Source organism: Aythya marila (genome assembly GCF_965140915.1).
Source record: "Aythya marila genome assembly, chromosome: 4".
NCBI lineage: Eukaryota > Metazoa > Chordata > Aves > Anseriformes > Anatidae > Aythya > Aythya marila.
The window spans coordinates 34,981,320-35,008,928 of record NC_139045.1 but is presented as its reverse complement, the minus strand read 5'-3'; the positions used below and the strand labels follow the sequence as shown (position 1 = coordinate 35,008,928).

The 27,609-nt window shown below is 40.5% G+C and overlaps 1 protein-coding gene across 4 annotated transcripts; it reads left to right on the top strand.

The window, feature by feature from the left end:
• Window positions 1–837: 837 nt before the first annotated feature.
• Window positions 838–26,035, top strand: MMAA (metabolism of cobalamin associated A). 4 transcript variants are annotated; one of them, XR_014317413.1, is made up of 12 exons: window positions 838–960; window positions 1,351–1,826; window positions 2,918–3,040; window positions 4,408–4,578; window positions 5,034–5,119; window positions 5,716–5,865; window positions 6,824–7,516; window positions 9,202–9,289; window positions 9,824–9,881; window positions 10,454–10,541; window positions 22,593–22,764; window positions 25,943–26,035. XR_014317413.1 is itself a non-coding variant. In XM_082759350.1 (7 exons), the coding sequence occupies exons 2-7, from the start codon at window positions 1,406–1,408 to the stop codon at window positions 7,109–7,111; spliced, it is 1,239 nt and encodes a 412-aa protein (XP_082615476.1). In that variant the 5' UTR covers window positions 838–960; window positions 1,351–1,405; the 3' UTR covers window positions 7,112–9,134. The 4 variants fall into 4 exon arrangements, 1 of the variants encoding a protein (XP_082615476.1); XR_014317414.1 differs by lacking the exons at window positions 22,593–22,764; window positions 25,943–26,035 and adding an exon at window positions 12,443–12,625; XR_014317415.1 differs by lacking the exons at window positions 22,593–22,764; window positions 25,943–26,035 and adding an exon at window positions 10,695–10,877.
• Window positions 26,036–27,609: the final 1,574 nt, after the last annotated feature.

The window sequence follows — 27,609 nt, the reverse complement described above, 5'->3', positions numbered from 1 at the left end:
GCATTGCCATTCATCTAGTCCATGTAACAAGGTCAACTACGAAAGCACACAAAGTCGAATGAAATGTAGGATCAACAATCTGTGATGAAACCGCAGTGGAATGGCTTTGTTGCTGTTATTAATGGTGATGTGCTATCTAGGTTTAAGAACAGCACTTGAAACAGCCTTAGAAAGCGTGTTTAAAGAAGAAATGACAGTGATTCATGGTAACTGATGAACAAAGCCGTGACTATGGAGAGAGACCACACAAGGCTGTTTTGAAATGAGAATTCCTGTCTCTCTCTGCTGCATCACATGCCGATGAGGGCGCAAAACCACCCATTTCATCAGTTCTGACAAGGAAAGTGTGGCTTATGCAGTTCTCTGTGTATGATCATCATATGGGCTGGAAGAATATGAATGGTGTTAAATTGTGCGTTCGGAAATTAAGAGCAAAATCTATGCCATTTCATAGCCCATCAGTTGCACTGCCGCTCTCAGGGGACTGTGGACACCTCTAGTATTGTTTTCATAGCTGCATTAGCTCAGGCAGCAGCAGATGGCGTGCGTTTCTGCTTATTACAAATAAACGCATCGGTTTTAACACAAACAGATGCAGCAACAGGCGTGCTAACATGTCTAGAGAAATAAAAAATAAAGAGGACGTCGGCTGCCCCGCGGCCGTGCCCGTTAACGCCTCGCAGCCCCTCACGCGACGCCGCCTAACGGTCGCAACGGTCGCAACGGTCGCAACGGCCGCGGCGGAGCGGGAAAAGGGCGGCGCTGCCTCACGGCGGCCATGAGCCGCGGCCGGCGGTTCCGTCTCGGCCTGAGGCCGTCACTTCCCCGGGCGGGGCCGCGGCTGCAGGCGAGCCCCGGTTCACGGGAGCGGCAGCGGCGGCGGCAGCGAGCGGCGCTGAGGGGTGGCCGGGGGCAGAGCCCGTCCCCAGCAGCGGGTTGGAGCCCCCCGCACCCGCGGAGGTAGGAGCGGGGCTGAGTTCGTGAAGCCCCCCGGGGGGGGGGAGGTTTGGTTGGTTGGGTCCGAGGTTTGGGGGATTCCGGGTTGTTGCTGGGTTTTTGTGGGTTGTTGGAGCCTGTATTTAAACGTATTTTTTATTTATCTTCGTGTTCATAAAAATATCATCTTCATTTGTTATGATTCTGTGTGTGCTAATAAAGTGCCGCCGTGCTGTTGATGATTCTATAACATCTTTTTATTCTGTTTCTCAACGGGAGGACAGAACCACCTTTTGCATTAAAAAGGCTGGGTTTAGACAAAATATCAGCACCTGCGTACACGTTTCATTTGTGCCCTTCAAAAGCACTCGGAGTACTTTGAAGGAAGTGAAATTTTTCCCTCTCTCTCCTTAGGGTCTCTGCAAACAGAAGTGAACTGATACCTCTGGTGCTTTTAATTCCGAACAAGATGAAGATCCCCTCTGTACTGCTGAGGTTTCCTCATCGTTATCTCTTCAAAAGAATGTATTTCAAGAACTTTCACTGCACTTCCAGATCAGATTTCCTGTGCATTGGGTCTCTCACGCCGGTGCGCCCGTATCATACAAAATGGATGTGTTTGTCAGAGGGTTTGAAGAGAGAGCTGTGTCACCAAGCTGCCCCTGACCAGCAAGCAGAGGGACTTTCTGACAGAGAAAACAGACTCATAGACAGACTTTACAGTGGACTCATCCAGGGCCACAGAGCCTGTTTAGCTGAAGCCATTACACTTGTAGAATCAACTCAAGCTAGGAAAAAGAAAGTAGCCCAGGTGCTCCTTCAGAAGGTATTATCCTACCACAGGGAACAAGAAAAGTTAAATCAAGGAAAGCCACTTGCCTTTAGAGTGGGTTAGTCCTTTTATGTCTGTCCAGTAGTTGCTTTGACAGAATTACAGCGTTCACCTTTCATTATTACTGTTAACTCTTTAAACATTGTGGTCAATAGTCTTTCATCAGTGTTTTCTTGTGATTTGTAACCAATTTCTATCACTTCTGTTGTCCAGAAGAGTTATGGCTCGGGCTGGAAAATGTTACTGAAAAAAAATCAAGATATAATTGACACTTCTTGAGTGGTTGGGGGACAGTGGTTGTTGTGTTTTAGTTAGTTTGTTTGTTTTTAATATGTATAATGAACTGAAACATTAGGTTAACTGATTCTTACAGCTATGGTCTACGCTTAAGTAGGGAAGGATGTAGTTAAGCAGACACATTCTTTTCTTGAACTATAAGTGTTTTGTTGAGTGCATTCCGAGTCCTTTCACTAATTCATGAAGGGAAGAATATGTACCTTCCTGTTTTACGGTGTTACTTCAAAGCAGCCTACTTTTTGACTGAGGAGAGTTGAACCTGGCACTCTTGGAAACTGTAATATGTTCTTCCCTTGCAAAGAGCTGGACTAAGCAAAATTGGTCATGACCAGCTATCATTTCTTGTGTGTACAGAGGCAGTAAGAACAAGGCCTTGGGCATGGGAATGAGAAATACCTAGTGCAGATTTTCAAGTTAATCCTTCTTTATATGCTTTGAAATGGAAGTAAATTGCCCAAATTTTTGAAATACCAACCACTCAACGTAAGGGCTTATACTCCTGAAGTATCTCTTGTATAAATCTAAAAAATACAGTTTTAGGGTATTACAATTTAAAACTTTGTAACATAAACTAGTATAGATAAATTTCTTTGGAGGACAGGAAATAAGGATAAACCAAATGGTATGGGTAGGATGAGGGGTGGTGTAGTGAGCGCTGCCGTCTAGGGTGAACCGTGGTGTTGTGTTTCAGGTCAATTACATTTGCTCACTGGGGTATATCAGTTGTGGCACTTTTTGTGATCTTGCAGTAAAATAGGAATTATCAACTTAACTATCAAGTGTTCCCAGGATATATTATTTACTTAATTATCAAGATCTTTTTTCTTCCTATTTTCCTAATGTGATTATTAGGGTTGTCTGGTCCTCCTGGTGCTGGGAAATCAACTTTCATAGAATGCTTTGGGAAAATGCTTACAGAAAGAGGACACAAAGTGTCTGTGTTGGCTGTAGACCCTTCTTCTAGTACAAGTGGTGGTAAGTAGGACTTAATGTTTCTGTCAGGTTTCTAATACCTTGTCAAATATAAGAGTGTCTCTTTGGGGCAAATGGAAGAAATTTTTGGGCCCTATGAAACTATTACAAAACTGGTGATGTATCACTTTTTCATTTTTCCCCCCATGCATTTTGAAATTGAGAATTATGTATCAAAACCCTCATTTTGTCAAGTTTACTCTTCTCCGATGTTCGAATGCTGTTTAACGTTTTTTTGTCTGAAACTTTGCATAGCCACTGTTTTCTCTCTAACTTTATTAACTTACTTAATGCCATGTCAATGAAGGAGAAGAACATTAATTTCTACTTAAATTTCAGAAGTGACAGTGCTGATCACTAGGCAGGACATAATGTTAATTTAAAACTATTTAGAAGATGCTGCAATCCAAATGTATCTGTCAGGTTAGAGTATAGAACATTCATTAATTCTCTAAAAGAATTTCTAGCTTTTTGTTGGCTGTATCAGTGTCATGGTTTCCTGCTGCACTGACCATTAGTCTGACTTGTAGCATGGCCTGCTGATTTTTTTAAATTTGAGATTCCTCAAAATTGTGTGGCTGTAATGTGCCACTCTCAAACTTTTAGGGAAATTCTAGGCTGACCAGGCTTGATTAATGATATCTGTAACTTAAATAATAGAATCTTGATTTTGATCCTTTTCTAATCGGCAGCTGTCAGAGAACATCATTCCCTTTTCCAGTATCTACGCTATTATAGGAGATGCTGCAATGTAACTATTAAAAAAAAAAAAAAAAAGCAAATTGAAGCACTGCAATGATTTAGAGTTAAGAAATAGTATATTATGGCATGTATACATTCAAGACACATGAATAGAATAGCGAAATGTGGTGCTAAGACTGTACCAGTTATATGAATTGAGCATCTATTGTCTTTTGGAATGTGCTTTATATATCTAGATCTCAATTAATTTGACGCAAAGTTTGTATGAATAATAGGAAGGCAGGAATGTATCTAAGTTTTCTTAAAAACAAACAAAAATCATCAACAAAATTTTAAGGTAAAGATTTGTCTCTTTGGAAAGAAACAGCAAAGATTAATTAGCAGCTCTTAAAAAAAGAACTGTTCAGGAAGTGCAGAATCCATTCTGACCTAGAACAAACTCTTCGTGTTTGGTAGCAGTAAGGCCCACTTGTCAGGCCTTTCCAGCCAGCCAGGAACTTCCTAGTCCTGAATAAAGTCTTTAACAACAATTATTGGAATACTGTTTTATGACTTATTTCTTCCAAGAGATCTACTTTTTTCTCATTTGTTTTGGTGGGGGCGGGGAACAGGGAAGGAAAGTCTAGCTGTTTGGCACATTTGAAATAATTTAATAGTAAATGTTTAAGGTTCTCTATTGGGTGATAAAACACGGATGACTGAGTTGTCAAGAGACATGAACGCGTACATCAGACCATCTCCAACCAGAGGGACGTTAGGAGGTGTAACAAGGACCACGAATGAAGCCATTCTGCTCTGTGAAGGAGGAGGCTATGATGTTGTTCTTGTGGAAACAGTAGGTATGTGCTTAGGGTTTTCTTTCGGTTATCCTGCTGCGACACCTAAATCAGGCGTGAGACACCTTGCACGGTCACTGGGTAGAAATGCATGCCTGTTCTGTTGATTTTCTAGGCATTTATATTTTGTAGAAACACTGGAATGGTATGTTCCCTGTTGTTTGTTTATTGCTGGTGAGGCAGTGGCACAGGTTGCCCAGAGAAGCTGTGGATGCCCCATCCCTACAGGTGCTCAAGGCCAGGTTAGATGAGGCTTTGAGCAACCTGGTCTGGTGGGAGGTGTCCCTGCAGGGGGGTTCAACTAGATGGGCTTTAAGGTCCCTTCCAACTTGTCTGTGATTTGTGGGTTTCGTTCAAATCAGAAAGGTAGTGCAATACTATGATCTGATATTCATGTTGTCATTAATGTGACTGTGAAAGATTGCCATAAATAGTGAACTCCGGGTGTAATTTTTCAGGTGTGGGACAGTCAGAATTTGCTGTGGCTGATATGGTCGATATGTTTATATTGCTGCTGCCACCTGCAGGTGGAGATGAATTACAGGTATTGTTCTGTTTCTCTTTCTAAGTACTACCTAGGACTAGAAGGAGAAATTTAAATCCAAGTAGTACTAGTCTGTGCAAAAAGTCCATATCAGTAGTATTTTGTAAATTATACAGCTGCTATTTGAGTCTTTTCAGTGTCTTACCAAGTTATTGCATGGTTGGGATCTGATTTTTTTTTCCAGATCTTGGAATTACTGGGATGTATGATTTTGGTAATCTCTGAGTAGTATCAGAGAATATTTTTATTAGTTATTAGTGTATTAGTTACGTATGATTTACTGGGAGTGGTTTTGAGGAAAACAAATCAATATAATTAGTTTTGTAAACTTCATCATGTTTTGTTTAAACTTAAGTCTCTATGCATAAAATAGGTTCTCGTGTAAACTCTGATATCCATATTCAGTGTCAAAGCAGAATAATAAATGGGATGATGGAGGCCACTGGTAGGTACTACTGCTGCGCGACTAGCACGCCCATCCACCCACCAGCAGGAGCCACCAGAAAATAACAAAGCTTTCCTGACCTACTTTCTGTGATTAAATCAGTGTGTCAATTATTCTGGATATTCATAATTTCTCTCCATGTTCTGTTCAGGGTATCAAACGGGGTATAATTGAGATGGCAGATCTAGTTGCTATAAATAAAGCTGATGGTGATTTAATTGTGCCTGCACGGAGAATACAAGCGGAATATGTTAGTGCTATGAAGCTGCTTCGCAAGCGTTCAAAGGTTTGGAGACCAAAGGTGTGTGTACTTCCCTATGGGATTTTTGGTGGTGGTGTTTTTTTGTATGTTTTTTGTTGTTTTCCCAGAAAAAATGCTGAATGAGTTGGGACTGTTACTGTCTCATCTAGCTGTTCTAGACTCCTTGAGCTCTTTTATTAAAAAAAAAAATTGACCTCGGTTGTTTAGCTTTTTTACACCATGTTAAATACTTGATTGTTTGTTGTTTAATGTTCATATAGGTGGCACATGTTTCTTTGCTTTTTCAGTGGTCTGTGTGTTTAGTTCATCACTGTTTAATAGTAACTGATACATCTGAATACCTATTTGTTCAGCCTGACAAATGTGACCCAAAACACCTGTTTTGAGATCAGTGAGGTTGTCAGAAATCTGTCTCTGTTTCAGTGACTGGGACTCTATCCATTAGATTGGGGAGAGAAAGAGAGGTTTGTTTTTTTTTAGGCAGTCCCATTTTAAAGATGAAGTTGGATGCCTGAAATACTTTGGCAAAATGAATTCCTACTCTGGAAAGCATATGCAAAAAGAAGTTTCAGTATCTCCTTTCTGGAATATTTTAAGTCCAAAAGGGTAGCTATCAGAGTGTGTCCACCTGAATTGATAATTAAGTCTACATTTAAGTAAAATAGCAACACTGTACATTTTAGCTAATTGTCTCATTTAAAATGATTCTCACTAGTTACACAAGCAGTTGGACAAACCCTATTTATGCCAAATGCTGTGGATCCCAAGGTTTGCTTATAGTTGGTAGAATCCCAATTTTGAGTTGTTTTTTTTTTTCCTTATTCTTTATGGAAAAATGTGTGACTGGCACAAAACTCCTTTGAGCGGAATTGGTTGAATGTATTGAAACAATCTTGCCTTCCACATTTCCTAATTTTCACTCGATCTACTTGATTCAGTAATTTAACCCTTAAGCCCAGTAATTATTCGGCTTTAAAAATTCTTCTGAATCCAACAGGTAATGCGTATCTCTGCCAAAACTGGAGAAGGTATCTCAGATATGTGGGATAAAATGACAGAATTCCGTGACCTCGTGCTCACGAGTGGTGAGCTGCTTGCCAAACGACGGAAACAGCAGAAAGTGTGGATGTGGAATCTCATCCAAGAAAATATGTTGGAACATTTCCGGAGTCACTTGGCAGTCAAGGATAAGATTCCACTTCTAGAAGAAAAAGTTCTTAGTGGTGTCTTATCTCCTGGGCTGGCAGCTGACCTGCTGCTGAAAGCATTCAAAGACGGTCTCTAAGCACTGTAGTATACTGTGTTCTTGCTACGTTCTTCATGTAAACATAAACATTAAATACATTTTTTAATGTGTGGATTCAAATGTTTTGTTACAACAGACGTTAATGGAATGCATATCCAGTAATCTGGGAAAAAAAAAAAAAGATAAAAAAATATTTGGGCAAAAAATACTGTAGGACCCTCTATATGCAAAGATATATGACAAATGCAAACAGATTCAGAGACTGTTACAGATTATATTTGGACAAAAGCACATTTCTGAGTCTCCCATCTGTACACACCATGGATTTACTGGTCACAAATGTGTGCCTGTGTCAAAAGGGCTGGTTTTGAGAAAAGTTTGGTACTGCAGAGTTGCATTGTGGAACCATCTCAGAGCTGACTGGCAGTGCAGCTTTCCATTCTGGTACAGTATCAGCTGTTGCCTTTTCCTTCTTCACCTTTAGTGACTGCAAGAACAGTGGGCTTCCCTGATAGAACCTGACACAGTCTTATTTTTAAATAAATAGTGTGCATATAAATAGAGCATAGTGCTTGATAACTGGTTGGGAGTTACTTTACTATGTGCTGGGAGAAGGGAATGTAAACCAACCCAGAATCTAAATAGACATTTTAATAAAAAAGCAAAATTTAATTAGACTTTTTAAAATACAGACATCAGATGGAACCAGTGCCATCTACAATGTTTTAATTGCAATTGGTTTTGTACTAGAGTAATTGATTTACTCTATTACTTTTTAGTAATAACGATTTGAGGTTCTGATCTGACAAAAGTAACTTTTTCAGCTTCAAACAAAATGCCCAGCAGGTTTTTCCTATCTTGTAGAAAATGTGGCTACTTAGAACCCAAAGTACTTTTTTTCCCCCCTTGAGAACGTGTCTGGAGGTGTCATTTTCTTAATCTGTGAACTAGAAAGCAGGGTTCATTTGGTACCTATTAAATATGAAGAGTAAAACGGAAAAATGATGATTTCTGGAGACTTGACAGAAAAGCAGTAAGAAGCAGGATATTCTATGGGTCTATTGTTTACATGAATTAACTTACTTTTTAAGTATTGCTAGTAATGATTTTTATAGTCTTGATTTTGTGTACATGTACTAAGTGGGATGATGTCTTTCATTCCTTATTTAAGCTCAGTTTTACCTATTTGAATTCCAAAGTAGTATGTATTTCACACAACATTTGAGTTCTGGCAACCTGAGTCTGAATTTTTCTGACAATTCCAGGGTAGCAGTGAATCTGTGTAATTTGATCCTCTTGCTTTTTGCTTTCCTTTTTTCTTTTTTCTTTTCTTTTTTTTTTTTTTTTCCCTGGAGACAGTTGTTTTTTTTTTTCTCTTCCCTTAGCACCAATTGTTATATTGTGTCCCCAGCTAAGTCTACTTTTTTTGTGGTAGACCTCTGTGCTTCAGAATTTTCATTCCAGTGTAGGTATAATATAGCAGCTATCAGAAAAGATGAATGAGTGTTGAAATTGCTGGGCATTTTTTTCCTTTGGTTTGTCAAAGTGGCATAAATTAAATACAGAAAAAGTCTTCATCCTCAGTGCTAGCATTTCAGTTATTTCCCCTATTGTAGGATGGTTTCTGTATTGTTGTCCATAAATAAAATTCTCTGTATTGTCACTCTGAGAATATGAAGCATGACCAAGAAGTAAAATGTAAACTGCAGTGTAAAGTAAAAATACTTTGTAATTTATAGCAAGGATCTCTTTATATATTTGCAGTACAATACTAAGAAAGTGCATTGTGTTGTTTTGCAGGATGTGGAGCTGAGACATTTCTTTTTAAAGAAATTTGGCACCAGCGTAGCTGGTATTAGTGGTTTCCACCACACAGACTGTCAACTTCCCCCACCCCCTTATTCCTGTTTCTTAAACTTTACATCCCAAATGAGTAATTTAGGATTGCTGCAATCAGTTACTTGAAAGTACCTGAAGTGTTCAGGGGGTGCCAGAAGCAAAGGGATCTGATTATTGCCTTGCTGTGTTGTGGAAAAAAATGTTTCTTTTCTATTTAAAAACAGTTTAGGTCTCTAATAAATATGACAAAGAGTACCCCAAACCTAAAGTGATTTCTTTTATCCTCTCAGATTTAAAAATTAAATGTATTTAGATGGTACCTAGTAGAGGAAAAGATGGATGGAAAATGAATTGATGAGAGCAGCAGCTTTTTAACTGGTAAGTTCTCAACTTTTTGATAGTCCATTTATTTCAGGTGACAGTTTTTAAGGTGACCTAATTTGCGCTTATCTGCTAGATCAAGTCTTCTCTATTGTCTTCTTTTTCTGTTGTCAGGGACTGCTTTTTTCCTTGTCTGCTATATGGCAGCCATCGTGCAAGTAAAATAGAACCTGTGGCTTTGTTTGAATAAAGGCTGTTCTAGCAGAATACCTTTTACCACTTCAGGATTTGTTTTCTGGACCAAGATCTGTCTATCTACTCAAGCCGTGGGGTCATCATCATTGTCTCATTTTGTTGCTCCTCTTGGAGTAGAGTTAATTTACTAATGAACTCTTAGAAGATAGTACAATAGTTTAAGTTCTACTTTTCATTCAGCTGCATTTTCCTCCTAAAGGAGAGCATTGAATGAAAATTAGATTTGCTTTCTTTATGTGTTTGTGTTTCATGCTTCAGTAGACAGAAAAATGCCTTATACTGAAAGGGGTCTCCAGAAATGGCATGATAAATGACGATCCCTGCTTTATTTTTCAGTGATTCCCCTACCAAATTGAAAAGCTGTACTGTGTGAACTATGAGCTGAGCCTCGCATGTAAGAATCAACTTTTTTGTTTTCTAGCTGGTAGAATATTGCCACAGAATGTTTTGAAGCCAACTGTTCAATTAGTTTTGCAGTTTTGTTTATGTCCTCACTGACATAAACAAAATGGGGAAGTGCATTGTCTTCAGAAGGACTGCATAGCTTGAGCTAGTAGGCTAGAATTTAGTAAACAATTCCGTATTTCCCAGAATGGGAAGTGGCATTTGCAGCTCATCACTTCTAACTCTGGGGGATTAGAAGGGGTAAAATGCACTAAAGCGTTGTATTCAAGTACACAGGGTTCTGAAAAAAACAGTAAACAAATCTGTTGAGTAGGATGTTGACATATTCTCTAGTTTCTAGAGTTAAATTTCTTTCACATTAACATTTAAAACCACAGCTACTGCAAAGCGGTATAAGAAAATAACTGTATGAGAAAATAATAGCAAGACCGTTTGTAGATAGAGATGTGATGAACTGTTAGACAAATTGATATGGGAGGTGAGGAACAAACTTTCCAGATGCACAAACTGTTGTGTCCTTGAAGTCTTGCAGCTGTATGTAAGTGTGAAACTTTTCCCCAGGTCCCTGTATAATAGATGTTGCTGCTGTTTCACAGCTGGAAAAACAAGTGTGGTGAGATCAAGTGATTTACCCAGGACTCAGAAACAGGTCAGTAGAGTATAAGGGTTACAGTTCAGTAGTCTTTACTCTGAGCCCCATGTATATTTACGGCCATGTTACTTAAGGTTGAAAAAATGCTCTTAGCAAGTTCATGCTCTCAGTGTGACTTACTCCTTTCATATCTAATCTCTCTGTCTTCAGTGACAGGACACAGTGACCCCTTCTTGACTACTGTTCTGCGGTAATGTCCTGCTTTAAGTAGTAGAAAACCTTTCTTTGATAGCTAATCTGCCTTCATGCTTCTGTAAATTCATTGCTTCCTGTCACACATGCTTGCTTGCTCTGTTTTCCTCATGTATGTTGCTTGTTTATGACTCTGCAGTGTGTTACATGTCTTTCTGTGGGTTTGGAGATTTTGGGGGGAGGGGTGTTGAGCAAAGCTAAAGCATACATGTTAACTTTTTTCTTTTTAATTAACCTTATGCAACTCCCTTCCTAAAGTTTTCTTCCTTAAAGCAACTGTTCTGGTGTAAATATACTTACTTCTTAACTTTTTCTTGCTTGTTGTTCTGTTGTTCCTCCCTTGGATGCACAGTCAAGAAATAACATAATTCATCAGTTAAAATGAAAAAAATTTTTACAGAGCTTAGTGGTTCCAAAACCATTTCTTCTGGATGTTCTAAAGTAGCTATCATGTCAGACATGATTGAATAGGGGTAGATAAAACATGCATGTAAAGCAAAATCAATATGTTCCTCTGGAATGTACAATTTGAACAATCTACAGTGTACAGTTTAACTTGTAACAGGATTCCTCTTGTAAAAAGTAGATCAGATACTCAGTGGTCATACTATTTACAGTTGATTTACAAATAAGCCCTCCCCTACCGATGCCATATTAGAACATTACCAAAATTTGTGGATTGAGAACAATTTTTTTTTTTTTTTTTCCAAATGAAACAATTCACAAGCAATTACAGTACATTTTTAAAGTGGAAGTCTGATAGGCATATTTTATTCCCGGCTGCCATACCTAGGTATGGTTCATTGGATAAACGAGGAAAAGAAGAGCTGACATTCATCGTAATCAACGGAGGAGATGTATAATGGAACTGCAAGAAGGATGTCTACTCTCTCTCTCTCTCTCTCTCATGAGAACATAAGAATTATCTCAAACATTTCACTGGCAATTCTCACAAATTGATGTGATACGCAGTGTTGCTGTGTGAGGTTTAAAGAAAAGATAAATTCAATTCCCTTTTCTGTCTTTTAGGTTTGTTTGTTGAGGGTGACTAATAATTTAGACAGTTGTACTTTGGAATTAGGTGCTTTTGTTTGTAATCATGCTCTACGGGTGGAAAAGTTAATGTATTCATAAGTCCTTGGAGTTTGAGTATGTGATTGTTCACCTGTAGCAAAAAGCAAAAGCTTTACTACTCAGAATGCATTTCTTTTTTGGCACTTTCCCTTCATGATGAATTTCCTGTATTTCTCCTTAAAATGATAGGGCAAATTGACTTACATACCATATATTCGTTACTTTCTGTGTCTGTTATATTTAGATGTCTTTCACTGGTAGAGTGTTTAAAAAAAAAAAAAGTTTTAATTCTTTAAGTTATTACTTTTAAAAATTATTCAGATAATCTCTGATTGATTATCTTTATGAATAACATTATTTTTCTTTTGCTTCTTCTACTGAAAGAAACTTAGACCTAAATATTCCAAGTACTGAGCTAAGCTGCACTGTGGCTGGCAGCAGTGGCTGAGGATATGTAGATTTAACGAGAAGATTGTCTCACTGATTGTGTGGCTCGTAGCATTACAGAGGCACACTGCTAAAAGTTTCTCTCAGTCCTGAATCTGTGACACAAAGATTCTGTTTGTAGTTTTCTAATTGCAAGTGGTGGAAGACAAGCCTAATGTTAGTTCTTATGACTTGTTGCTTAGCAGCAGTGATCAATAGAAGTGCAACCTTTTCTTTTCCTGTGACCTTGGTGAACCTTGGCATGGACAGAGCTCACCAGCAGAAGACAAGGATTTCTGAAGTGAAACCGCTGTTCAGTGTCTGCATTTGTGGCAAACCATCTCTTCTTGACCCCTTTGTTACCTTTCCCCTTTAGTCTTCTTTCTCTCTCTCTCATCAAGTCTTTGAAGAAAACAGGCACCATCCTGGGAAGGTGGGGAGATTGAAAAGTTTAGAGATGAGTCAACTGTGCTAAGATGTATTCTGCCACTTACGGGGAAAAGGAGCTGAGCTGGCCCCCAGGCTGTCATGTCAAATGCTTCGCTCATGGCAGGAAAAACAGACTTCACACGTCACACGTTTATTCTTATTTAGAGGAGCTTTCCCAGTATTTTGGAGTAGGTAAAATATTCCAGAGGAAAGGGAAATAAGGGTGCTAAGAATTTTCTGTTCTATATCTCTTAGGTGACATTTCACAAACTGAGCTAGAAAGAATATTGAATGTAGTTGAAAATGATTAGGGACCTACACCAAGTCAAGAAAACTTTCCCTTTTTTTCCCCTCTCATCAAGTTTGGCAGGGTCTGTAGGTTAAGCAGCAAGTTGCATGTTTCACCGTACTTCTAAAACACAAGTTGCTAGTTTAACTGGACAAAGGATTTTTGGTGACGTTATGAACTGCAACAATTAACATGCCTTATGATGTCAGAAGCTTAGAATGGGAGCTGCTTTACTGTTACCCAGATGCTTGTCTTTTAATTCTAGATCTAAGAGACAGCTAAGTATTTTTATACTTATTCTGCCAAAATGTTATGATCCAGACACATCTGTATGCTTGTAGACAGTAAGTGGAAAATAATGCCTGCTCAGGCTGTCAGTTTTCATCTGTCCTCCCCATCACCTCTGCTATGGACTCATGCCCTCAACCCACACTTCAGGAGTCATTGGTAGCTGGTAATAATGCCAGTTAAACAGTATAGGCCAACGTATTAAAAGGTCAGCAGGCGTGTCACAAGCCCTTTATGCTCTGGAGTCTGTTCTACTACAAAGGTCGAAGAGAAGCTTTCCTGTTCAGCTACCCACTCATAAAATGAACGAAGAACGCCAGTATTGCTCTAAGTGCACAATTGAGATCATACACTCATTCTGGAAAAGGCAGCCACAAAACAAACTGGCTTGTCCTGTGTGTCATGTCAAAGGCATGGCAGGTGTATGGCATCTGGCAGAGCTCAAAGAAGTGAAATAAACAGCAAACTGGAATGTGAATTACATCGCAAATATTTCTGTTATAAATATCTGACTTTTTTTTTTTTTTTTTAATTTCACAAATCTTAATAAAGAATGAACTACCTGGAAATCTTGACTGCTACCTGAGATCATGAGAAATAACTTTACATGCCCTTGGTTGTTGAACACAGCAAATTGTGTTTGCCTTTTTTTTTTTTTTTTTTTATTCCTCTGAGCTGTGAATGTGATTTGTCTGTCTAGTGAACAACAGCTGCTAGTATTTCATATCTGCAGGATTAAAAACCAATAGCTGAAATCACGTTTTCAACTTCTGATATATGTGATAAGGAATGAACTTGGGTCAAAATCAAGAAGCTTTTAAAAACAGTTTCAGTAAAAGCAAAATAATTTTTGTTAAGTGTTGTGATGCAGATTACCTGACCGGTTCTTTCTGTGCATGGTGGCAATAGAATAAGTAGATTTGACAATTCATGTTTCAAACTTTAGGTCATTAAACTATAACCATTCACCTTTCCTTTTAGCTCTCCATTCAAATGTGTCTTTTTCTTATAAGCAAAATAAATGTCTTTGTTGTGAGACTTCTTAGTGCTGTCACTTCCACATCTGCAGCAACTGGACTGACCATGCCCACTGCACAGCACTAGCACATCTAAAAGCCACTGTATGCTTTATTTCTGTACCAGGATTAAACAGTTCTTCTGATTTACAATGTTTTGAAGAGGGAAGGCTCTGTTTCATCTCTTGCAGGATGCACATGGCTTTTCGTTTAGCTTCAGCCACTGCTCTCCACACCCATTTCCACTCCACACAATTCCTGGCTGTGCATTTGCTCCTATTGGAAATGGTACCACTTCTCTACATCCTCACATCAGGAAGGGTGGCATCTGAGCACGTGCCTCAGTGTGATTGAACAGGGGTCCTAGAATGCAGGCTGACTGAGTTGTGTCCTATTAGTGAGTCAGTTTTCCACTTTTGAGGTAGCAAATTCATGGGCAATGAGACAGGAAATTTCAAAGGGGAACTGGAATAATTAAAATAATCTTGTTTGGTCCACTGCCAACTCTTTCATCTTAGAAAATATTGCTCTGGAGACAGGCACAGATCCTGTAAATGAATCTAATCTGGATCTCTCTCATCTAATGTTTTGAACATGTATCCCTTAGTAAGCATCTAAAGTGCAAGGACATTTCTGTGCGACAATTTGAATGGTTTTGATTTCCTATTTTTTTTCTTTATTGGTTGCTGCTTGAGAGTAAGACTGGAGTAAATGGATCCTCAAGTCAGTGTGGTGTTCCCTCATGTAAATCTCATCATAAAATCACCAAAAAGGAAAGATTTTTACAAACAAGACTTATACAATTTACAAAGAAAAGTAATATTGCACTGAAAAGGTGAAATGCAGAATTAGTTATTGACAAGCTGGATAGAATAAGGCTTTTCTGGTTTTTTAGTTTTATTGATCTGGAGTTTCTGTAGTAAACACTTTGTTTGCATACCAAGAAATAGCAGTAGAGAGAAACAAATTGCTAGAAATGTCAGGGGTAGATCTTTTTAATTTTATTCCTCAGCCAACTTCGCAGTAACTTCATTTGCTAGGTTCTTCATGATGAATCAGTGACAGTGATTTACGGAGAAAACAAATTTGCTTAGGAAGCTTTCTAACGGGAGAGCTAAAGGGTACTCAATGTGACAGGGAACCTGAAAGCTCGCTGGGAACAGCTGCAGCCTTCTCGGCTCAGCTGCAGTATTTGCAGCGAGCCCTTAGATGGTGCTGTACAGCAGCGCTCAGCCTTGCCGTGCTCCCGCTGCATCCGGGGTGGCAGCTCCTCCGCAGGGTCACGCCACCCGAGGGATGCTTTTGCTCCAAGTCAGGGTCTGCCGTGATCACTTGGATCAGCTGCCTGACTTCTTGGACAATTTCTCTTGGAATACTGATGGAATTTAAACTTATTTTTTCCATGAAGTTTTCATCTGAAAGAAAACTAATTCCAAAATGTTGCTTGAATAAATTGTGGAAGCGAAAGTGACTCTCAGGGCCTGGGTGTTCCCAGCAGGGTGTTCCACACAAGTCAGAGCTTTCTGCCCAGTAGAGGAAACACTATTCTTTCTCTCCAAAGTGTTATGCCCAGTAGCTGGCAAGCTAATGTATATTCCTGTCCTTTGTTTTTCTACATATCCATGGATCCGTAGCCTAGATCTGAAAATTTTGCCTTAGTTCAAGCCTACAAACATGGATAAGGTATCTCTGGGCACTGTTAATTGAAATCAGTAAATGCAATCTGTCAGTAGAGACATATTAAATATTAAATTCAAACATAGATTTCAGTAACTGCTATAATTTAATTCTTATAAAACTTGAACCCTGTCATGCTTAAAAGTGTGTCAGATATATTGCTGTCTCTCTGTAAAATAAAGTGCTTTTGAATAATAGCTAAAGATTTTTTGAGGGCATTAGAGGATCATCATGATGAAAGAATCATGATTCAGCCTGGGAACTTCCTCACGTAAATGTGGATGTGGTACCAGGGCTTTTAGGTTAAATCTTCCATTCTGTGGAACTCACTTCATTCCTAAACAATTGTTGGATCAGGGACACAGATTTGGGGCTATGAGCTGTGCTGTTAATTGCAAAGATATTGAAATGGAATTTCCTTCAGCGGGATGGGTCTCGAGCCACGAGGTTGGTTTTATTTGGAAGCTGTTGGTGAATTTCTGAAAGGAATTTGTTAGACAACTCTCAAATATCAGTATCTAGCCTTTTCTTTTATAGGGAGGCAAGAGAGAAGTGAGATGTTGAAAATAGCTTGATCCCTGCACCTTGGAAAAGAGCTAAGTGAGTGAATTTTTCGAAGTTGGGAGTACAGCCTTCCCATAGTTTTATTGTGTGTTTATGCACGTTCCTGTAATTTGGGAATGGATCGGATTGCTTCCCACCTTTTACCACAATTTGAGGGGATTAAGCCTAGGAGTAGCCTGCCAAAGCAAATTAAATAATTCATGTTTCCAGCATGACTTCATTTAGTTGTGACTTTTATTTATTTAGAGAGAGTGAAAGAGCTGGTGTTGTTACAATCTCAGTACTATTTTTTTAATCTCTGTAACCTTTTATAATCCAACCATGTATTTTTTTTTTTTTTTTGACCTTTGAAACGTACCACACTGCATAAACTGAGTATCCACTGTGTGTTCTGCTCATCCCAGTAATTTTCATCCTATGGTCTCTGCATGCTGTTATTTTAGGTGTATCTTTTACCATTATGCAAGTTAACAAGTTTGTAAAACATTACCCCAAATTCTGAGGGCACATAGAGGGGGAACAAGTACCAAATCTTTTTTTTTTCTTACGTGTTGAGAAGCTCTGTAACTGAAAACCCTGACAAGTTAAATGTTAGTAGGTGGGGACTTGTGGCCTAAAACTGATGCCTATAGATGCTCACCTGTGGAGAGGGACTCCTGCAGCTGTGCTCAGTTATGTTCTTCCAGCTGCAGCTGAATTTCTGCCACATTAAGTGCCTTAAGCAGCTGCAGCAGTGTCACACTGATCTAGCATTTAGCTTCCCCAAAGCTCTGCTCAAATATTTGAACTCAGTAGAACCCCGTGCTTTGAGTAGGCGAGTGTCACTACAGCTTTACAGAAAAAGAAACAGCGACTGAGAGGTTAAACCAGCTTCCCCTTACCACACAGCAAGTCAATGGTGGAGCTGGAATTACAGCTTGGGAGGTTCCTGGCTCTTGCTGCACTACAATGCTGTGTAGAAAGGTCATTTCCCAAAATAGTACTGAAAGTTCCCATTTGTTATTGATAATAGGGCAACAAAGGGCTCTAGCTGTATTAATAGGTCACTGTATAATGTCCTTAATAATCCATAATTAGCAACCCTGCAAAAATGGCAACATTGCATTGTTCTTAGGCGGTATCACTTCCACAGTTAGTTTTGTCTACTCTCAGTAGGTATTTTTATTTTGTCTCTTCTAAAACCACTTTATTTAAAGGAAACAGACACATTCACAAAGTAGGCGTTAAATAGCCTCCCTGTTAACTGTCATGTTGGACCTCATATTGGACTCACCTTCAGATCTGTTCAGCTCCCCTTCCTCTGTGAGTACGTGCTTGTCATGGCACTGAAGTTTGACAGTCACTTTGAAGCTATCAAGCAGACTTCTGTCTGCCTAGAAGGAAAATATGGGCTGTTGGGGAAGGCTGTATATTACCTTCCATACCTTCTGTATACTACCTTCTTCTAGGAGGCTGATAATAGAGGGGTTTGGTGGCAACATTTTCCGTGTTGTGTGACAGCAAGCCAGCACTGGCATACTTGGGCAGTGTAGCAGCTGAGGTACAAGCATGGGAGCCCACAAAGGCACCAGGTTGGGTGGTCCCCAAGGCTTCCAGGAAGGAAGGCAAACCCCCATCACCACACAGCAGGACAGGGGACAGGAAGGTGAGTACTTGTGAAGGAATTGTCACAGATTTAATCACAGCCAGACTCAGTTCCTCCAGTGTACCTGGAGCTGGGGTGCCTGGTAGCTATTGCTTGATCTTTTTTTTTTTTTTCCTTTTCTTTCTTGTTATAATATTCTATAACTCCTGAACTTATAAATGATAGTGGCACTCTAGCTTTTTGGCTTCAGCAGTCTACTACTGAAGGTTTCTGTTTCTTGTTTTTCCTCTAAATGAATTATTTGAACTTCCAGGTTATTTAGCAATTTAAGAAGGGCCATGGAGTAATAAGTACGAAGCTTGCGTTTGTTTTTTTACTGGGCACCTATATCTGTGCATCTGTAATTGACAGAAGAACAAATGGTGCTTTATGCTAGCCAAGTCTGAAAAATTCCAGTGAATGATGGTGGGAAGAGCGGCATACACAAAACAAATAGTTATTGAATCAATTTATCCAGCCCTGTTTTGGTTTGAGTTAGGGTGAAGTGTTTCCAAACAGGCAAACCCCAAGAGAAAAACAAAACAAAACAACACACCTCCCCCCAACAAAACCAAAAACAAATTAAAAAAAAAAAAACAAAACATAGATTGATGATTAGGAAAACAAAATGTGTAAGGAAAGTTAAGAAACCAGAACATGTATAGCATAGGGAAGTGGCAAGGTTGCTGTTCTCTCATCTTTATATCTGCAGATCTATGTATTTGAATTAACAAAGCAATACGAGCTTTATGTGCTGGATTTGCTTTTTAATGCGTGTTGGTTGAAGTAATTGGATCTATTGTTGTGGGCAGGGAATGCCAGCTTGGCTCTTACAGTCACTGACTTGTGAACATGACCTACAGGAGGTCAAAACACTGGAGAGCCTGCTCTGTTTAATTCTCAGAGGTAACAGTCACAATAGTTACTGCTTTGAAAAAATGATCTAAGTGATCCCTGCCTCTATCTAGTTTACTGTTTGTATTGTATTGTTTATATTTTTTAATTTTTTTCATCTCTATAAGTGGATTCAGAATTTTTTATTTTTTTTCTTTCTTTTTTTGAAAGCACAACTGAATTTTCACAATGGAAGTTTGTTAAATAAATAATCATAGATTGAACTGTAAATGCTAGTGGTTTTGAGTGATATTTTGGTACTTGCTCAGCCATCCTGCTTTCATTCCTCCTGCTGATCAAGCCAGCCAGACATAGCCAAACAGTCCTGCATAGGAAAAACAGTGTACTTTCAGCTTGAGGAAAGAAAAAAAAAATCTCTTGTGATTGATGCCAAATGATTCCTGGTGAATGCTGATGGCTACATAATTTCAGCATTGAGTACATCTGCCTTCCCTACTAGGGAACTCCAGAGACACCTGAGAAAAAACATCCTACAAAAAGAGACAAATGCTCTCTTTAGTGAGTCTCTCAGTTCGTGCTCCTGATCTCACTGTTTGGGCAGTGTAAGCTCCAGTCCCTGTGGCAGAAAGGCAGGCTTCAAGGTCTGTGTGGTTTGTATTTTCTGGCATCAGCTGGCTTAGTGGTTCTTCATGGAATGAATCCTTTCAGAGAACTAGGGGAGTTGCTGTCAATCCTCAACTTTCTTCCTAGAAGTCTGTCATAACATAGTATTTTAACACTAGCCGTGCAGTGAAACTGCAAAAGATTTTGTAATCCATTACCAGATCTGGTGGAGTTAGAGAAAAGCAGGCATGGCATCGGTGACTAGACCTCCTGTAAGGTATACATTCCTGGATAGTTCAGGGGAAACTTAACTTCCTCGGAATTTCTTTCTCTTCCCCCTAAAATCCACCAAGATATAGGTACCACGTTATCTGTATTGAAGATTCAATTTGAGCTGATTTGGAAATTAATTTTTCCTTCTGGTGAATAGCTTTCTTCCACCACACTGCTCCTTAAAAGTGCTTATGTAAATGGCTATAACCTGTGCCTGCTATCAGGTTGGTTGGGATCTGTGGGCAGGCTTACATGTACTCTGTCATGCTAGTAATGTTTTTCCAGAACTAGGAGAATTCAGACCTCCTTAAATCTGGACTTGGACTTGCAACAGATTTGAGTATTTTTACCTCTTGCTAGACAGTCTTATTTTTAATTTGCTCTATGGCTTGGTCAGGGCAAGCAGCCTGCTGTATATCTGCCTGCACTTGTTTGGAATTGATGCAGTGCGCTGTGTTGTACTCAGATTTACAGCCAAGGTAAAAGGAACAACCACTTGTTACCGTCTTCTCCTGCCCCCCCCTCCCCCCCCAACACATCAGCTGCTCAGTGCTCCCTCAGAAGCACATTGGACTGCTCAGAACCAGGGGAAGTGTGCTAAAGGAAACAGTGAACAGGGCCCTAAATCAATTGCCTCAGGTCTCGTCTTCTCCCGGGTTCTACGTTTCTGTCTTGCTTTCGACCAGGGCTCGTTCAGTGTTTGTGATGGGGAAGAGCCACTGAGGATATAAAAGGCTTTGCAGCTGGAGGAGAGGAGATGCAGGGCAGGCAAGATCAAGACTCCCAGCTGTTGTGTAAATAACTTTAAGGGCATAACTTTTTCAAAAGGCCTGTCCCTGGTTAAATAGTTCAAGTCATTGCTATTAGCCAGGAAACCTCGGTTCTTTAGCCCTAATAGATCCAAGTTAATTTGGATCCTCCTCTCCATCCCCTTTTCCCTTCTTCATATCTTCTGTTTACATGCTGTGACCTTACACAAACTATTTACCCCACTCTTTTTCTGTGTGATCATATTTTATAACTCTCATGACGGTGTATTTCTGCAATCTTTCAGCAGTGAACTGTACCCTGTATTTTGTTCTCTTTTTCCTTACTTATGGCTTAGATGGAAAGCTGCTTTGAGCCAGTGTGGAATTCGTGCTACTTTTAATTACAAAGAGTAAATTCCCACTTTTGCAAAGCTCCTCTCCTTCATTTTCTTCCTGATGGTATCTGTGCATCACTGTCTGCTGATGGACCTCTCTCTCGCTGGCAAAGGCAGGTTGTGGTTCTGGCAGTACGAGGCACCTGACAGATGCAGCCCTCTTCTCTGCTGCTAGGTGTGATAAGGGAAAATGCATTTCTGAGTTGGAGTTAGGAAAGAAAAGAATCCACACTAGTCCCTGCCCAAATTCTGACTGTTTCTCTTCAAAAGACAGAACTATCATGCGATGGAGTCACTTGTGTTATGGTATGAAGTCTTTATTTATAGATGTATATAAATAAAAATCAGGCTTCCTCTAAAAACTGTCATCCTGCATCTCCCAAAAGCTGAAGAATCTGGAGTTAATGAGTGAGGCTGAGTCTCGAGAAAGAGCACCTTTCACTCAGAAAGACTTGTTTTAATTTGGCTGCTGACATGGGTTGCCTGCAGTTTCATCCTACAAAAAAAAAAAAAAGTTGTTAAAGTGTTTAAAAAAGAAAAGTTACTGCACTGCAGTATTTGATATGATGTTTGCATTATTTCATATTTTGCCTAAAATAAATCCAGTATAGTTGAGGGGGCATAAGATGCAGTTGGCAGCTCAGACAAAATAAGATGTGCTACCAGGGATGAGGATGGATAAGTCCTTACATAAGATCTTCATTGTCTGACATGAATTGTGTGAGGAAGATCATTGGAAGCAGGTGCCCTGAGCAGCTGGTGTGGTTGTCTGCTCTTCACCTTTCTAGGATGTAGGTTGGAACTATGCCATACTGTTCTGTCTTAAAAGGAGAAAAAGAATTGTGCTTTGGACTGGAAGTACCTGGAGGCTGGCTTCCATGTCTTAGAAATCGAGAAAAGCCAGTCCTTTTGCTTCAGTCAGCCTGTGATCCATGATGGATGCAGTCTCCATTTCCTAGTTAGGTGGGCATCAGTCTCTTTTCTGATACCTCTCATGACCAAAGTAACCTACAGGGTTGCAGGTAGGAAAGGGTTGGCTGCAGGTCTGAGTGTCAACTCCTCCACTTAGTGACCTGAAGCCTGGGTGGGGTCTCACACACGCTTGATTTTCCATTAGTAGGAGAAATGCTGCTTATTCACAAGAACAAGACCATGAGAAACATCAGTGGGGGCAAATGGATGGGGTTTCCTGTCTGGTGTGTGGACAGGCTGCTGTCCCCTCTTGGGCTGTCTGCCCGGTGTCCCCGATTGCCTACTGGAGGTGAAAAAGGTGACGTTTTCTTCCCTGCAACTTCAGAGCACGTAGCAGCTGTCTCTGGCCTGTGCCCACGGGTGGGAGGCTTCTCTGTGTCCTCATGCCTTCCTGGGAGAGCTCCCAAAGACGTTGGAAAAGGCAGGAGGAGACCTTTGCTTGAGGGTAACTTTATTTGTCGGCCATCCTCTTTACTGCCTTGGAGGGAAGGACAAACAAGGTTACCATCAGCTTCCTGTTGAAGGCTTCCTTGGGATGGTGTAAGTGTTCAGCTTTCACTTCAGTGACAATATTATGTGCACTACTGGGCATTGCACTTGCTCTTTCCTTTTCTGTTAACAGAAGAGACGTCTTCAGTAAGTCCGCTTCCACGACTGGGCCTGTGAAGAGAAGATTGGAAGGATTTAGCAGTCTCCCTGTAGAAGCAGGATAATTGATTTGAACTTGTTATGACACTGCAACTTGTGATGACTCTTGGGCTGCCCTCTGCAAGAACAGAGCAGGAGGAGGCAAGGTATGTGCGCTTCTGTGAGCACTGTTGTGGTAGCAGTTCTCTGGGTTTCAGTGTTTGCACAGTAAATTCAATGTCAACATGTACAGACAGCAGATCTCAGAGGAGTTAGAGGTAAATAGCCTTTCTTTTTGAGGTTTCTAGAGCAAGATGCAGAGCTAAGGGATTTCTTTTAGTTTTTGCCCTGTCATGAATTGGCAGGTGACTTGGGAGGAGGTGGTCCCTGGTCATTGGGCAGTGCCAAGAGTGAGCTTTGAACCGTGCAAGCTTTTGGCAGCTCGGGAACATTTGCACTGGCGACTTCAGAGTCCTGTCCTCTTTGTGGCTGCCAGCAACATTTTTTTGGTGATCTGCTTTATTTTTATTTGGTTATTAAAAGCAAAAGTTAGGTGGCTCAATCCCTCTGTTAGTCTGTCCTGGGAAGCTTAAAAAAAATAGTCCCCCAGGAAAAATGAACTCTGAACTATACAAAAACATACCACACCCATGTTGTTTTGCTTCCCTATATGCGGAGCGTTCCTGACATCTCAAAATAAGAGCACGGTTCTTCAGAAGCTGTTGGTTAGGTGACAAAAAGTGAATGCCAGGACTCACGTGACTCGTGCTGTCGGCAGCAAATGTAGAAGTTGAGGACCTGCCTGTTACAGTGACAAAATAAAAAATTCTGGTGGAAAAGGTCCATTTTTAAGGAAAGCTCAGGAAAACCTCTCTGTGTAAAGGATTTTGGGAGCTGGATCCAAAGGCAGTCGGGCAGCCCATGGCTGGTAGTGCTCCTCAGGAACCACACATTCTGCTCCACAGGAAATTCCTGTGTCTTTAGAAACTTGTCCGACAGCAAAACATTCCACTGGGAGAAACCTCTGAGTAATCCCAATGCATGGATCTTTTTCTTTCTTTCTTCTGAAGTGTTAGTTAGCAGCATTACCCTGAGAGCAGAATACTGGCAGGAACTGAGGAGTGAATGGGCCAGTCGAGGAGGGTAAACACTTCTGCCACCTATGAAAGGAAATTGTGAGCAAAGAGACCTTGTCGTGCAAGTGCTGAGGTCCAGAGGAGAGTAACAGCGATGCTCATGAGTGAAAAATGGTTTATTCGTGGTGAGAGTGAGCAGAACAGGGCTGTCCGCGTTGGGCATGTAAGGTTGACTGCTATGAAATACTTTGGGGAAGGCTCATCAGGAACTATTTTTGTAATCCGAGCACTGAGGGGGCAATTTAGTATATTACTGGGTTGCAGGCTTGTAGCAAAGAAAGTACTTTTTCCCACATAGTGGGTTTTCATGTAAATTGGGGAACTCGGTGCTGGAGATGCAAGTTTATAGACCAGATTCAGTGAGAGGCCAGTTCTGCTGTCCTTTCGTAAGTACATACTTTTGCCTTGCACAGTCACGTTAGGAAGACCTTGGGTATAAATTACTCTCACAGCACCAAAGGAACCTTAGTTAGCTAAACAGAGCTTGGAAAAAAATACCACCAGATTCCTTTTTTTCCTGTTAAGTTCCCAGTTACACAAGCTGAGCTGGGCCAGCACCTGCGCTGGTCTTCCATCTGGGACCGACTCCCAGGCTCAGTCGTAAAGCAAAGCTGCTGCAACCGTGCTAACAAAGGTGCTCTGAACAGCAGGTGCACACCTGTAGAAGTGTATGGTAACCTTTGGTAGTGTACACAAGATTGCTTTCCAGTAAAAATTGGATGAGAATTAAATTGTATTATTTAATTTAATAGACTAGTCACGGGAAAATAACCACGTGTTTAACACAGAACGAGGTATTCCAATATGTCTGAATTTGGGTAAGTGATTACGTGCACCCTTAATTATATTTTCCTGGTTTGAATGGCTGGAGGACTGTTCTTTGTGGCTCTGTCTGTCTTAGAGGAATCTGTCACTTTGAATAAGAATGAAACTTGACTGGTAAAAATGCAATCTTGCCATAGTATCACCACATAACTGGATCTTATTTATTTTTAATTGACATGTCAACTTAAAAGATGTAATGCATATTTTTAAATTGCATTAACATGACATTCAGATCTTTTCATTGAGTTCTAGGTGTGCAGTCCCATTAAAAAAAGGTAGCTAGATATAAAAACATGAAGTCTTAATGCTTGCTTACTAAATATTCAGAGTGCAAACAGACATTGCTGATAATACATGCGAATGGAGCGATCCTGGTGTATTTTAAAAGTGTCACAGGCATGAGTGACAGACACCACTGTATGCATATTATTTCAAATCACACTGATGGAGTGTGCACTCCTAAAACTATGTATTTTTATTTATATTCCCATGCCATTTTATTTTTATTTTTCCTCAATTTCAGGAAAAAAAAAAGATACTGTGATTTTATTGCTAAAACAACTGCTGCATCTAACTGTAATGGAATGCAATTGTATGCTGTGTACTAGGAAGTCTAGATGTCAGGAAAATGTTAATCCCTACAACACTAGAAATGCAAAACATGGATAATTTAGCATAATTTATTTTGCTGGTTCTAGCAAGAAATTCTGTCTGAATTTCCCCCCACAATTTTAGAGTTGTTGTTCCTACAGGGAAGCCGAGTGACTTTGTGCTCTCTCCTCAAGCAGCAGTTGCTCTCGGTGCCCAAACTCTGTGTGCATGAGGCTACGCAGCGTGAGACGTGCAATGGGGCAGGGCGTGCCTGAAGCTGGCTCCAGCCCTGGGGTCTGCCTTGGTGGCAAATTGGTGGGCATTGTGCTGGTAGTGCTGCTGTCACGGGTGAAGCAGCAGGCTTTTTGTGATCAGGGTGAGACCAGGCTAGTGTGGTTATTTGCAGCAACATGCTTGAGGAGGCAGTGAGAGCAAGGCAGGGAAAGTATGCTCACATTCATTTATACAGTCATACGCAAATAAGTTCTAAAGTCCTACTCAACTATGCATGAGCACGCTGGTCACATCTCTGACCCTCCCACCTGGCTTCCTGTTAAATCTGTTAAAAAGGAAAGTCTCCAGACTAGTGTGTGAATGAAAATTCCAGTCCTAAATAACAGAGACAGAAAGAATCAAGAAAACATTTGCTATGTTTTCTGTTTGTTTTCTTTGTTTTTTAACCAGCCAGAAAGTGAGGCCTATTTTTGGTTTTGGTCACATTAGGCTGTGCTGAATGTTGGCGTGAAGTTTTAGGAGCTCAGTGATAGCATTTTTCTATTCTTTATTTAAACAGGCACCTTCCCAGAAGAGCAACAGCACAAAGTTTGCAGTTCCAATGAAATGATGTCTGAGAAGTGCTGGTAAAGAAGGTATGTGATAGAAATTAGAGGCTTGAAAAGTAATGTAGAGAAGAAATATATGCAAACAGAGAATACTACAAGAAATCAAATAGTCTTCTTCGTGCTAAATTGGAAAGTGATTTTTTTTCTTTTTTGTATTTCCCCCCCCCCCCAGAGTTTTGCAATGTGTTTTATTTTAATCACAGTTGAGGGGGAGGGAAATGGAACAGTCAGTTTTATTTTTTTTAAGCTAGTATGAAAAACTTCCCTCATACAGCCTTAAAGTAGGGAAATAGGTTGCAGAACCTCCATGTGGCTGCACAAGAAATGCCAGATTATCACTTTTTACTCTCCCATATGCCTCTGTCTACAACTGCATTTTACTGTTGTTGCTGGTGTGTTTCTTTTTTCTTTGCTTTTTGTTTTTTAACTTAATGGAAAATTTCCTGTTGGTGCCCCTTGCAACTGTTCTGTGCCTGCTCTGAATCATGTTTCTCTTCTCTCTCTCATCTTCCTCTTTTTTTTTCTTTCTCCTCTCTTCTCCCTCTCTCTCATCTCTCTTCTCTCTTCTCTTTCTCTTGTCTTTCTTGTCTCTGTCTTTTCCCTCCTCTCTCTCTCTTCTTTCTCTTCTCTTTCTTCTCTCTCTTCTCCCTCTCTTTCTCTTCTCTCCCTCTCTCTTCTCTCCTCAGTAGGTACTTAAGAGGGTCATACATGTAAGTATATCCACAGCCAGGTTCTTCAAAAGGCAGCTGTTGTGCACATGTGGCAGCACAGCAGCTGCATTTCTGATGTGGTGCCTGGTATCCAGCAACTGGCTGGCTTCCTGGTGTACATAGCATTATTTTCCCAAGAGGCACACAACAAGCCCACAAGCCAAGTAGAATTCTGCGCTATTTCAGATGTAACCTGTTAACTCAGCCTAGATTTGCCAAAACACGTGTGACTTCCAGCACCAAGCCAGTCAAGGCTCTTTAGAAGTGCTGTCCGCCAGCTGACGTGTCCTCCTCCCACTGAAGTGGGCAGCAGGCCGTCCCCCGCAACCTTCCCTCAGGTTCCTTAGGCCCAGGTGGTGACTGAAGACAGGATTTTAAAAAGTGACTAATAAATCGAACTGCTTGCTCAAGCTGAGGCACCTTGAAGATGCTTATCTTGCTGGGGTATGACCTCAAGGCACTAAATCCACGCCCATCCCTTTTCCAGGGGCTTCTGCTGGACACTCAGGCCCTGGCTCCCAACGTCCAGAATTAGCTGTTTCAAAACAGCTACCTTAGTTTCAAAAACTTCATTGCAAAAGACCACGCACCTTCCCCTCGCAGGCTACTCAAGTGCCTCTGTGCTGAGAAGATGGCGTTCCACTTACTGCCATTCCACAGACAAAGCCGTGCTGGGCAGACCTCCGCTTCGAGTGATTGTGCTGGCGCTTTATTAGCTCTCCGAAAATATATAGCAGAGAAGAGGCTGTGCGGGCTCTGCACAGTCTGCCTGAGCTCTGACCCCACGGGCAAGAGGCTAGATTGCTTTTACAGCCAGTACTTAACCTTTCTGACGAGACTTGTCAACAAGGAAACCAATTAGCAGCAGATATGATGGCAGATGATATAATGCAGATGCCTGTTTGTTA